Below are 14,147 nucleotides of genomic sequence, written 5' to 3'. Positions count from 1 at the left end.
CTCCTGCCAGTGCAAAGAGTGGTATTTTTTCCAAGTCATGTAGTCCTAGGTACCACTCCCCACTTTATATTATTTGGTGTATATCTTTCCCTTTGGTATACACCTTTCGAGAGCCAGCATGGCATAGTGGTTAAGAACTGTGGTTTGGAGCAGTGGAGTCTGATCTGGAGAACCGGGTTTGATTCCCCGCTCCTCCACATGAGCGGCGGACTCTAATCTGGTGAACCGGATTTGTTTCCCTACTCCTACACATGAAGCCAGCTGGGCGACCTTGGGCTAGTCACACTCTCTCATCCCCACCTCCCTCACAGGGTGTCTGTTGTGGGGAGGGGAAGGGAAGGTGATTGTAAGCCAGTTTGGTTCTTCCTTAAGTGGTGGAGAAAGTCAGCATATGAAAGAAGAAGAAGAGTTGGTTTGTATATGCCAACTTTCTCTACCACTTAAGAGAGACTCAAACTGGTTTACAATCACCTTCCCTTCCCCTCCCCACAACAGACACCCTGGGAGGTAGGTGGGGCTGAGAGAGTGTGACTAGCCCAAGGTCACCCAGCTGGCTTCATGTGTAAGAGTGGGGAAACAAATCCAGTTCACCGGATTAGCCTCCGCCGCCCATGTGGAGGAGTGGGGAATCAAACTCGGTTCTTAGATCAGAATCCACCTCTCCAAACCACCGCTCTTAACCAACACACCATGCTTGCTCTTCTTCCCCAGATTGGCAGAAAAGTTCACTCTTCAGTGATATTTTGGGGTGTGCCTGTTTTTTGTTCCTGTTTATATAGGTCAATCTGGAGGGGTGCGTGTGCTTGCAGGTGACGAGCCGTACCCTACAGTCAAAAGAGCCTTTTGATCTCTGCCCGGCTGGGCGCTTAACAAGCGAGCCTGTCTGCGGTGGAAGGCTGGCGGCGGAGCTAGATGACCTCTCCGCGCATCTGCCGGCTCGGAGGAGAACAGAGCTGCCATTTAAGCGGCGAGAGCCAGCTTGGCTAATAGGCTGACTTTGACCGCCTTTACTCCAGGGCTGGGCTTGGCCCCTGGCGTCTCCCGGCCGCCTCGGTCTTCGCTGGCAAATCTCCCCGCGGTTCCAGTCGTCACCTTTCGCCGCTCCCGTCTCCCTTTTAATGAGCATCCCTGCGTGCTCCTTGTACCTGTGAACAGCACACTGCGTCTGCAGCTCCTCTCCACCTGCTGCGCGTGTGGTTTTTGCCGCCTTGGGGGATTTGGGCTGGAACCAATCCATCAAGAAGCACCGGGAGCGAGGGGGTGGTTTAAGACAGACGCATGCAAACGGTGCTGTTTTATTCCTCCTCTTCCCCTTTTCTTGCTTTTCTCTCTCTCCCCCTCCTCTTCTGGCTCTTTGGCTTTGTGCTGAAGGATGTGGGGCTAAGATCTATGAGCTGCGGGTTTAATTCCTCTAGCGATACTCTAGGGCCGTGGGCAAATATCTCGAGGAGCAGAGCCATTCTGGTCAATCAAGGCAGGGGAGGGAGGAGGGAGGGATCTTCCCATAGCATTCATCAAGGCTTCACAGAGCTCCGCCAGAGGCCGTCGGCTTGTTGCTGTTGTTATCAGCTTCCTCAAAGGAAAAGCTGATGACAGCGTACAATGTTCCTTCCCTGGCACAAAGCGTGAGGTGCTAATGGGCTGTGTAATCCGGCTCAGGGAAGCAGAGCCAAGGACCAGCAGAAGAAAGTCAAAGAGTGCGGACAAATTCCAATCGGAATCAAGGCACCATTTCCCCCCTCCATGATTGGGACAGAAGAGTTGGGTTTTACACTCCAACTTTCCCTACCACCTAAGGGAGACTCAAACCGGCTTACGATCACCTTCCCTTCCCCTCCCCACGACAGACACCCTGGGAGGTAGGTGGGGCTGAGAGAGCTCTAAGAGAGCTGTGACTAGCCCAAGGTCACCCAGCTGGCTTCGTGTGTAGGGGTGGGGAAACCAACCCGGTTCACCAGATTAGCCTCCGCCGCTCATGTGGAGGAGTGGGGAATCAAACCCGGTTCTCCAGATCAGAGTCCACTGCTCCAAACCACCGCTCTTAACCACTACACCACGCTGGCTCAGAATAAAACTGTCTTACAATCTCCTTCCCTCCCCACAATACACCCTATGAGGTAGGTGGGGCTGAGAGAGCTCTAAGAGAGCTGTGACTAGCCCAAGGTCCCCCAGCTGGCTTTGTGCGTAGGAGTGGGGAAACAAACCCAGTTCACCAGATCAGAGTCCACCGCTCCAAACCACCACTCTTAACCAGTACACCACGCTGGTGCCCCGAGAGAGGCTGGGCTGCCCATTATGTCAGACCAAAGGAAGGCAGGGATGAGAGCTGATTCACACATTGCCAAGTCTATAAGGATTTTGGATTCGGTGTGTTCAAGGTTTTTTTTTGTTTGTTTGTTTCCCAGGCATGCTGGGTCCAATTCAGATCAGGGTCACAGTGTGTGGGGAGAAGGGGTTCCACCTTTGCCCTCTGCACCATTTTCCTTACCTGAAATGACCCTGGGAAGCTACTGTTTGCCCACATGGGGAGATTTTGTGTATAGCAATCAATACACACAAGTTTCCCCAATTGGGCAAGTAGCTCTCTGGGGTGATTTTAGGTTGGGAAAGAGGTATGGGGGGAAAGCCAAAGCCCCTTTCCCCTCTAGGGTCGTCAGGTCCCTCTTCACGACCGGAGAGGTTTTTGGGGCGGAGCCTGCAGAGGGCGGGGCTTGGGGAGGGGAGGGACTTCAATGCCACAGAGTCAAATTGCCAAAACGGCAATTTTTTTTTACCAGGTGAACTGATCTCTATCTGCTGGAGATCAGTTGTCATAGCAGGAGATCTCCAGCTAGTACCTGGAGGTTAAGGAACTCAGTACAGGAGCGAAGTGTATACAAAGTGCAAAAAAATTTATAAGCTACCAAAATGACATGACAATACAGCTATACACACTATATACACTACTAAGCTGAAACATACAAGCTAAGACAAACAACGTGACTGTACAAGATGGAAAAAAGGGTCAAAATGACACAGCTAATGTTCATAGAGTCTCTCAGTTGTAGGAGAAATGGTATCAGAAGGATTTTCAATGAGGTTCCCAATGAGGAGACGACCGTTTCGAGTTCACAATGAACAGATCTTCATCAGTCCTTCAATGTCCTCTTGTACATTCATTCATTAAAATATTCTCCCATAACGGGTAAGATTTCAAAAAGTGCCAAATCATTATTATTTCCCACGGAGGGTAAGAGACATCACTTCCCACTTGGGGTAAGGATTATAGTGTAGCAAATGACGGGAGATTCAATCACAAGCCTTCCACATTTTGTCTGCGCATACATCTCTCAGTAGTCTTTACAACTGCTCTATAATGAAAGTCAGCCTCATTATGGCCCTGTTGCAAGTGTTTCTTCTACATATTTCATCTCCAGGGAGCCCTGGTCCTGAGACATAGCCGCTCACCTAGCGCGTTCATGGTTGGGCTAGGATTTGAACGAGGGCATTCCTGGCTCGCACTTAGCCGGAGTACCGCGCCAGGTCGACAGCTTCGTTCACAAAAACAGCAGCCTGTCCATGCCCAGCTCTGGAATATTAGGATGGATTAGAAGGTCGGCCCCAGCGATTAACCTAACCAGCCATTTTGCTAGTGACATGTGTAATATGTCAAATTTGATTTTGTAAGGGAGGAGAAGTCCTTACTTCCTGGCCCAGTAAAATTCTCATTCTGCTCAGTTCTTTACCACCAAGAAGATTCCCAGGGCAGACGGCTGTGCTACAAAGACTGGTTTATCTTTCCCTTTGTCCGAGGAACCCAGAAAGGCCTTGTTCTGTGATAGGCGATGTACATTTTCTGTAAGAAATCCTTTGCCCCCCAGTGAACAGAGGGGATGTGATAGGGTGGGCTTTAGATACTTCTGCAATGGCTGGAATCTCTCAACAGGCCAAAATGTAGATTTGCCCATTGGATTCCCTAGAAACATTTGAATGCCTCTCGTTTGCATAGATCCGAAGGATGGCCAGGTGGCTTGGAATGACGGGCAATTGCCCGCAAATCCATCAGCCGGCTCCACAGCAAGGATTGCACGCGGGCGCGGCTGCGAGCAATGCAATCCTGTCACTTCCAGTTTACTTCTGGAAGTGCCGCAGTGCAGCGGGACGATTTACCACTCAAACCCTCATTTGAGTGGTAAATCGTCCCATTGCTCTGTGGCCCTTCCGGAAGTAAACCAGAAGTGACGGGATCGTGTCGATCCCCGCCCCCCCAAATCTTCTGCCAGAGGAGAGAGGGGACCTGGCAACCCTATAGATCTGGTCCCTTTGCTATAGTATGTGCCAGTCAAGGCTCATTGTTGATGAGAAGGCCACACTGCCTGCAAATCAGACAGCTCTGGCAATGGCAAAAGAATGCCCTTCATCCATCAAAGCCTGTCGGCCAGATGCCATGCTGGCAGAAGAGCTTTCCTAGACTAAGAGGAGCTTTCCTAGACTAGGAGGAGGGATATCTTCATCATGGTAAGTTGGGAAGGAAGAACATAGGAGGGGCAGAGTAGCTGAAGGCCGGTGGACCATAGGCCATAGTGGAGGCTGATTTTATTACAACAAAACTGTCAGGCTAGGCCAGTCTATCGGTTCATTTAACTCACTTCATTCAACAATTAGGTTGTGGAACAAAAAATCCGCACAGTGGGGCCAGGGACAGTTGGGGGCAATTTTCCACAGAGCCATGTTTGCAGAAAAATCCAAAATCTTAAAAACTGAGATCTTGCAAGACCCCATTCTGAGATCACAGTAGCCATGTTGGAGACAGTTAGGCAACCACACACCACCTTAATGTGGTGAGGGGGTTTGTGTGTGTCAGTGAAGCTGAGAGCAGTACTGTAAGGAGTTTAGACTCTGTCAAGAGGCTAAACTCCTAGCAGAGTCATTCAAGGCGAAATGGTCTTAGCTGAGTCACCAGACAAAGATGCATCCACCTCCTTCAGGAATCAATGGCCACATTAGTAGAAGAGAACAGATGATGTTCCAATGATGATGGGAGCAGAGGAATCCTTGAAGGGTAGCTACTAGGCAGCAGGAGTAGTAGTGGAAGGTGATACTGGCGGTGGATCTTTTGTTGACAACAACGGTGCCGCTTCAGCTATCCCTATTTAGTACTGTGCGGTAGGCAGTGGTAAACCACTTCTGATCATCTCTTACCTGAGAAACCCAATAACAAGACAATCCAAAATGAAAAAAGGTATAGTGCTGGAAGACGGACCCCTCAGTTCGGATAACAATCAGCTACTTGAGAAGACCCGAGGACAATTACAATTAGTACTATTCTTAGTGGCGCAACTAGACTAAAGCCAAAAGGATTTTCAGTTGTTGACCAGAATGGATGCAAAAGGAAAGTCCAAAGCTGCTTGATACATATAATAAGAACATGGAACGTGAGAAGTATGAATCAAGATAAACTCAAAAGCATAAAATGAGGAACAGAAAGTTTAAACATTTTAATCCTGGGAGCGAGTGAACTAAAGTGGACGGTTTCACACATTTTCGGTCAGAAAATTATAGTGTTTTACTCTGGAAATGACAAACAGAAGAAACGGAGCTGCTGTAATAGTGAGGCCAGGTGTAGCACGAGCAGTAAGACTATAATACCAAGTCTGACTGAATGATATCAATGAGACTTCATGGAAAGTCTATCAACATAACCATCATTCAAGTTTATGCCCCAACTACAGATGCTAATGAGGAAGAAATTGAATGCTTTTATGCAAGTGTCAAGGAAGAAATTGATCACACACCTAAACAAGATGTGCTGATAATCATAGGCGACAGGACTGCAAAAATAGGAAACAAAGCAGAATCAAATATAGTTGGAAGATTTGGGCTAGGAGCACAAAATGAAGCGGGAGAGTGACTCATAGAAAGCTGTGAATATACCAGTTCGTTCATTGCAAACACATTTCAGGCAATCAAACATACTACTGTATACATGAACATCACCAGATGACCAATATAGAAATCAAATAGATTATATAATAGGAAGCAGAAAATGGAAAAGCTCTGTTATCTGTGCTAAAACAAGACCAAGAGCTGATGGTGGAATAAACCATGAACTGTTTATATTGAAAATTAGAATAAAGCTGTAGAAAAGCACCAAACCATTCAATGTTCCAAAATAAACAACATTCCAGAAGAGTTTAAATACCATGTAAAGAACACATTTGCATTACTAAGTACAAGTGACCGGAAATCAGAAGAATTATGGGTCAAAACCAGATCAAGGAAGAATGTGCAGACTATTCCTGTAGCCGAAAGAAATGAAAAGCCTCTGTGGATCACTGCTGAAATTCTTAAAATTGCTAAAGATAGACAAGAAGCAAAAGTAAAAGCTGATAGAAACCTGTACTGGAAAAATAGATGGAAGAGTGAGAAGATAAGAGAAGAGCCGGCCAGCCAGGAGGAGGAAGAAGGGAAAGAGTAGGTAGGCAGATAATGGTAGGTTGGTTGATGAGTGGGAAGGACAGAAGGAATCAGGGAAAAGGGAGAGGGGAAGGGAAAGAGGAAATGATGTGGGGAAGAGGGATACAGGGGGGAATGAAATGCCCCCCATGAATCTTCAGTCCCCTGTTTATAGTAGTACTGACGACTGAACATCCACACACCACTAGGTATCACACCACTTCTGAATGTGTGTACTCATAGTCCTGTGACTCTGAAGAGATGCTGTTCCACATTTTTCTCTCTTTTTATTTCTTTCAACAAAAAAAACAAGGAAAAAAAAACTTAAGAAGAATACACATAAAGACAACAATATAATAACAGTGATGGCGGATTTAGACCTAAGTTTCTATAAATGATTTCCAAATATCTAAATACAAGTCCATGTGCAATTGCTGTCTATATGCCATGTGTTCAAATATTGATAGAGTTCTAATCCATTGATTTACCAGAGATGAGCATTTATCTTTCCAGTGCTGCAGTATAAACCTTTTAGCTGTAGTAAGGGCATGGAGGGTCTGTTTTCGTTGACCATCGGTTAGCCTCCAAGAGACAGGCAAATAGTTTGAAAGCACACAGTCATCCTCAAAAAGCAATGAACATTCTAATACAATATTGATACAAGTAATAACTTTCCCCCCAGAAAAACCCAGAATGATTGGCCATGCCCAAAACCTGTTTAAAGGACGTGTCTGGTTAGTTAAAACACCAACAATTAGAAGAAGAAGAAGAGTTGGTTTTTATATGCTGACTTTCTCTGCCACATAAGGAAGAATCAAACTGGCTTACAATCACCTTTCCTTCCTCTCCCCAAAACAGACATCTTGTGAGGTAGGTGGAGCTGAGAGAGCTCAAAGAGAGCTGTGTCTAGCCCAAGGGCACCCAGCTGGTTTCATGTGGAGGAGTGGGGAAACCAACCCGGTTCGCCAGATTAGCGTCCGGCGCTCATGTGGAGGAGTGGGGAATCGAACCCGGTTCTCCAGAGTCCACCACCCCAAAACACCACTCTTAACCACTACACGCTGGTGTAGACACGTTATTCATTTGCTAAAGGGTCACTGTGATGTCCAGTATATCTTGAACATAATTTTTTGCCTAATAAGTCTCAATTTAAGATCCATGGAGAGAGCAGGTATAAGCTTTAAGGCTGTATCCCATTGGTTTGGCAAAATAGGTCAATCTAGCTCCTTATTCCATTCATTCCTGAGACTTTGCATATCCTGTTTATTAATCGACATAAAATATTTCTAAACAAATATTGTAGGTTTTGTTTTCTTCCTTGATTCAATTAGAGCTTCCAGGAGCGAAGGAGACTCTGAAGAAGGTTGCCAACCTCCAGGTACTAGCTGGAGATCCCCTGCTATTACAACAGATCTCCAGGCGATAGAGATCAGTTCCCCTGGAGAAAATGGCCACTTTGTCAATTGGACTCTATGGCATTAAAGTCCCTCCCCTCCCTAAACCCCTCCCTCCTCAGGCTCCGCCCCAAAAACCTCCAGCCGGTGGTGAAGAAGGACCTGACAACCCTAACTCTAAAACATTTAATGCAAGGCCATATTTGGATACCAATAGATGTTTCAACTGTAAGTATCGCCATTCTACCTAAGGTGGCCAAGTCATATCTGGACCTCAGCTCAGAAAATGTCAAAAACTCATCAGCATAACCTGCCAATTGGTCCAATGTAAAAATACCCCTGTTGGTCCAAGCCTACCGTAAAAAAACAATTTCTTCCCAATTTTTAGATCTGTGTTGGCCCATAATGTTAACTCAGCGTGTTAAAATGGATCCAATTGATATCGTCGTGCCGTTAGACACCATTGTTCTCCAGTTGCAGAAATGGCAAGAGGACCGGGATCCATTCTGACATAAGTAGACCCTAATGCATTCCACTTAGGGGAATGAGACATACATGCGTTTTAAAATAAAATAGGAACAAATTACACAGTAAATGTGAAATGTACAGTAGCTGAACTTGAAGGGCCAGATTATTGCCTCCCATCTCCAGTTTATATTTGCTTCAGTTACCACAAGCAGGAGCGCATCTTACAGGATGACATCAAGTGTGGAGAGAACTTGGTGGCCCTAAGATTTCAACCGGAAGGAGCTAAGTATGAGCCCCAAACTCTGAATCCTGGTGACAGAGCTTAAGTTCTGGCAACCGTCTATATGACCCTTCTTCCTCTTTCTCTCTTCAGCTTAGCTGGTTTAGCGAAGAGCCCAATGACTAGCAGCTGAGAAGTTCCCAGTTCAAACATGAACCCACCCATGGACTGATGAGGGGGGCCTTAGGGTTCTGCCCCATCCTCCATTATGAATAATAGGGGGACCGTAACAATGACTTCACTTTAACAGGATTGTTGTAAGGATTATTAAGATAATATATATGATAATGCAAGTGATGCAAATGCTAAGTATTATTGAGGATATCATTACTTCTGTAATTTCCTTGGAGAATTGGTTCCATAAATTTTAGGCTTCCTTCCTTCCCCTTCTCTGCTGTGCTGTTTCCGCTTTCCATTCGACAATCGTGTTCGCTCTCTCCACCCCTGTTCAGTTTTCTTCTCGGAGTGCAGAGCAGAGCTTCTCTTGCAAACCGCGGGAGTTGCCACAGAACCCTGAAAATCACTGCAATCCTAAAGACAATCGCCTTCCCTTCCCCCTCCCACAACAGCCACCTTGTGAGTAGGTGGGGCTGAGAGAGTTCGGCAAGAACTGTGACTGGCCCAAGGTCACCCAATAGGCTTCATGTGGAGAAGTGGGGAACTGAAACTAGTTCTCCAGATTGGAGTCCACCGCTCTTTTTTTTTAATATTTTTTTTATTTTCTTAATTTGATATATCAACATGTAAAACAATATCCAATATTAAAAATAGTAATAATACTTAAAAAAAACCCAAGTAGTAGTACTAAATTAACAATAAATTGACTTCCCCCTCTCCCTCTTCCGTCTGAAAATAAATTGTATAAACTTTTGCTAACGGAACTAATTCCTATACTATTTTAATTAGCATATTCTTATCCTATCTAACATCATTAGATCAATACCTAATATAAAATTAAAAAAAGGTGTAAATAAGGAATTAGATCAAAAAGTATTCTAATGGTCCCATTGAGAATTGGAGTCCACCGCTCTTAACCACCATACCACAGTCATTTATGCATGGGTACTTTCACTCACATTCATCCCTGTCTGTCTCAGTTCCTTAGAGTTATACATGAGTTTTTCCTCCATTAGAGAGGACCTCGCTGCCAGCCCTCACAAATCCCGAGACTTCCTGCCCTTCTGTTAACCCGATTTTCCCCTCTCCCTTGAGCTCATCCCAGGTGAAATCTCCATGCATAAGGTAAAATGCAGGACACAGAAGTTTGGTTTCGCTCACAGCCAGTTACAAAGCAGCATGTCCAGAGGTGGGGATTCTGATATTCCTGCTTCCTCTGAGCTCTTTCTCAGCAGAAAGGCTTTTTAAAACCAAGGCTTGGATCCCCCCCCCTCTTTTCAGATTGCTCCATTTTTCTTTTTATATTCTTAAAATGCTTTTTTATGTGGCAGTTAGGTTTGTGGGGAGGGAACTTTTCTCTCACTACAGCCAGTTACGAAGCAGCATTTCAAGGGGCGGGGATTCAAATACTTCCTGATTTGAGCTTAGAGTCTGCTGGTGCATAGGCTCCCAACAGGAAAGTGTGGGTCCAGCGAGCAACGAATCTCAGGTAGAACTCCCCTGCATAAACGACCCACACTGGCTGTCATCTAGTTTGGTCCTCAGTCACATTCCAACACAGTACAAGGTGCGCAGGTTTATGGACCTCCATGTGCATAACTGTCTCAAGTTCCATTTATTTAGATACGAATAGTCCCCTTTTCTCCCCAATGGGGACCCAAAGTGGCCCACAGCATCATTCTCCTGTCCTCTATTTTATCCTCACAAGAGTAACTTGCCCAAGATCACCCAGTGAGTTTTCATGGTCGAGAAGGGATTCGAACCTGGGTCACAGCCATTGAAGCTCAGTATTCTATAGATCCCAACTCTGCATTTCCCCAGTCAATGCCACAAAAATTGGAAGGGCCCTTTTCCAGTTATGCCAAGATAAGAAAAACCTGTCGTGTACCCTAAAATAAGTAATGCTGTTGGTATGTATGTAAATGTGCCTTGACTGCATAATCCACTAGGTTGCGGAATTTGGCTGTTCCTTGTTGCAGAATTTGGGGTTAAATGTAGACTTTGGTCGTTTATGCATGGGAGTTTTACCTGAGGTTCGTTGCTCACTGGACCCACACTTTCCTGTTGGGAATCTATGCACTAGCAATCTCCAAGTTCAAATCAAGTCCCCACCCCTTTAAATGTGGCTCTGTAATTGGCTTACTTTAAGAGAAAATCTCCCCCAGAAAACCAGATTGCTGCATAAAAAAGCATTTTAAGAAGAAAAAACAAAAAACCGAGCAATCTGAAAGTGGGAGGGAGAAATCCAAGCCTCCGCTTTAAAAAGCCTTTCTTCTGCTCAGGAAGAGCTCCCAGGAAGCAAGAAGCAGGAAGTATTTCGATCCCCGCCTCTTTACACTTTGCTTTGTAATTGGCTGTGAGAGAAACCAAGCTTCTGTGTCCCGTGCTTTGCCTTATGCATGGGGATATCAAGCAGGCTGAGCTCAAGGGTGGGAAAAAATCGGGTTAACAGGAATGGGAAGCCCTGGGATTTGTGAGGGCTGGCAGCGAGGTCATCTCTAATGGACGGAAAACTCACGCATAACTCCAAGGAACAACCGAGACAGACCGGGGGGGGGGGGGGCGAACATGAATGAAAGTACCCATGCATAAACGACCTTACGGAGCTTCTGTCTGTATAGTCTGAAGGTAGCACTAGACAAAAACCAGGAAAAACGACCTCCTACTGATGTGTCCATTATGCAGAGACAGAGCATCTCTCAGGACATACCCTATAATCCTTTTGGATCCCTGAAGGTGATCAAATGTATGCAAGGTAGGGTTGAGAAAGGCGTGCAGCATATAGCGAGTACAAGATCCTGCCAGGTCTAACTTCTGCTCCTTATTTCTATTTCTTCGATAGGTTGTATGCGTGGAAGGCCATATGACCAAGACCCTGAATTACCTGGAGATGGGTCCCTCGAGCGTCCTGAAACCTGGGCCGTATGGCACCGCCCTGAAACCTCACCCACTCAGCCCTGCTCGGATATTCCCCGGCGAACCCTCCAAAGCCAAGATAGACCCATACGGTGGTGCCCTGAATCCATGGGACTGGAGTAAGAACCAGACGGCCATGGAGCACTACAACCAGCGAGCCAAGAGGAAGCCCTCGTTGAAAGCGGGACGTACCAAGAAGATCTTTGGCTGGGGGGACTTCTATTTCAACATCAAGACCCTCAAATTTAGCCTGCTGGTGACAGGCAAGATCGTGGATCACATTAACGGCACCTTCAGCGTCTATTTCCGGCACAATTCCTCCAGTTTGGGCAACGTCTCGGTGAGCATCGTGCCCCCCACCAAGGTGGTGGAGTTCGATGTCTTGGTTCCTCCTCTCCAAACCCAGCACCTCCACCCCCAGCAGTCAACCTTAGCTGAGCCCAAGGAATCTAAGACCTTCAACTGCCACGTGGAGTATGAGAAGACCAACCGGGCACGCAAGAACAAGCCCTGCCTCTACGACCCCTCCAAGATCTGCTTTACTGAGCATACGCAGAGCCACGCAGCCTGGCTGTGCGCCAAGCCGTTCAAAGTCATCTGCATTTTCATCTCGTTCTTCAGCATTGACTACAAGCTGGTGCAGAAGGTCTGTCCAGATTACAACTTCCAGAACGAGAATCCCTATTTTGGCTGACGAGGGGACGGACGTTCGAGGGATGGGGATGTGGGAGTTAAAAGTTGTGGGATTAAAAATAATAATAATCAGGGTTGGAAAAACTTTGGTTCCGGGAGTGAAAGAGCAAGAGTAGAGGCCTGCGCTTTGCGGGAGAGAAATGGCCAGTTCGGAAAACCAACTGGGATCTGCTCCGTCAGATGGACACCCCCTTTCCAGCGGCCACTGAACTTCCCACATCTTGAGGAAGATGGAAATGGGCCCGAGGGACACTGTTACGTTCGTTCCCCATCTCTCCCCTTCCTGATGCTGTTTGGGGTATCTCATAGGGGTTCCCAGCAATACGAAGACATGGCTTGCTGTGGCTGTACCTCTTTTGTGTATAAATGGGACCCCACTGCTTCCGTGGGGCTGTTATTATTAACTGCCAGAGCACATCCCTCAGGATCATAACCTCATGTGCAGAACGTCAAAGTCCTGTGAGCTGCCAAAGGGCGTCCCACTTGGGCTGAACCACAGATCATCAAGTTGAGTAGTTACTGAAGATGGACAGTCCAGACTGGGGGTGTACAAAGTGGTGGATTAACCCATTGCTCCCCTTGCCAGAGGCTCCAAAATGAAAAAAAAAAAAAACCATTGGTTAGAAATGGCCAGCTGCACAAAACTCTCCGGTTTGAAAAGTACCGAAATATAGTGTGGACAGTGTAGGTCTCATGAACTGGGGGGATGGTGGGGTGCATATGGAGTTCAACTGGATATGTGTGAATTCGAGTCACAAGGAATTCTCTACATAAAGAGAATGGAAAGAAATTAGGTGCATTTCTTGGGGCTGAAAGATAGGCCGGTGTGCGCAATCGAGAGCCAGCGTGGTGTAGTGGTTAAGAGCGGAGGACTCTAATCTGGAGAACCGGGTTTGATTCCCCACTCCTAGACATGAAGCCTGCTGGGTGACCTTGGGCTAGTCACAGTTCTCTCCCAACACTCTCAGCCACACCTACCTCACAAGGTGTCTTGTGGGAAGGGAAGGTGATTGTAAGTCACTTAGAGACTCCTTAAAGGTAGAGAAAAGTGGGGTATAACTCTTAAGTGTTCAGGAGAAGCATAGGTTAGGGTTAAAGGAAGTCGGTGAGAGTGTGTAAGTGCATTGTGAGAGACTGAGCTTTAGCAGATGTCCCATAGGTGCGTGCAATTTAGGAGGAGTGTGTCGGCATACGCAACCAGGTGGCTAGCCAGAGTACATGCTAGATCAGTGGTTCCCAAACGTTTCGGCCCACTGCCCCCTTGGTTCCACAAACTCAACCCCAGGGCCCCCTACCCTATCCTATTAAAAGCATTATTCAAAATAGGGGTTTGCATGACTCACTAAAGAAGACAATGACAATAACATTTCAAAACAGTTAATTGCACATCTATTCAAAATCAAATTAAAACTTTAGTTGAAATGTATTCAACGAAACGGATGAACTTGATCCGGTGGTACCAGCTCTTAAAGTCTGGAAAAAAATTCTGATCGTTTCCACCAAATTTGCCAGCATGGTGCCATAGCTTGATCTGTTGTAAATTAGTGAACAACACAGGGCGAAAACGCATGGTCGCTTTAGCCTCCTTTATTCCGTTTCAGCCAGGATCAAACACATGTGTTTTCGCCAAACTGCTTTCGATCCTGGCTGAAACAGAATAAAGGAGGCTGAAGCGACCATGCATTTTCACCCACAGTTGAAGGGGCCCGCCTCTAGTGCCCCCTAGGTAATTCCACCACCCACCCACCCCGGGGGTGGTACTGCTCACTTTGGGAACCACGGTGCTAGATTTTGGGTTGGATCTAACTAGTTTTGCCGTTGGAGAAGGGAGTCCCCTCTAACCT

General features: G+C 46.5%; 1 protein-coding gene across 1 annotated transcript in view; it reads left to right on the top strand.

Annotated features, from left to right (window-relative positions):
* The window catches only part of NXPH4 (neurexophilin 4), a 115,072-nt gene extending 102,732 nt beyond the window's left edge, over nucleotides 1-12,340 (top strand). The window contains exon 2 of the mRNA XM_056863173.1: nucleotides 11,537-12,340. Coding sequence (XP_056719151.1) covers nucleotides 11,537-12,304 — 768 coding nt within the window. The 3' untranslated portion in view covers nucleotides 12,305-12,340. The remainder of the gene's footprint in view (nucleotides 1-11,536) is intronic.
* Nucleotides 12,341-14,147: the final 1,807 nt, after the last annotated feature.

Source organism: Euleptes europaea, chromosome 1 (assembly GCF_029931775.1).
Source record: "Euleptes europaea isolate rEulEur1 chromosome 1, rEulEur1.hap1, whole genome shotgun sequence".
Taxonomy (NCBI): domain Eukaryota; kingdom Metazoa; phylum Chordata; class Lepidosauria; order Squamata; family Sphaerodactylidae; genus Euleptes; species Euleptes europaea.
The sequence above is the reverse complement of the archived record's forward strand: the minus strand, read 5'-3'. Positions and strand labels throughout refer to the sequence as shown.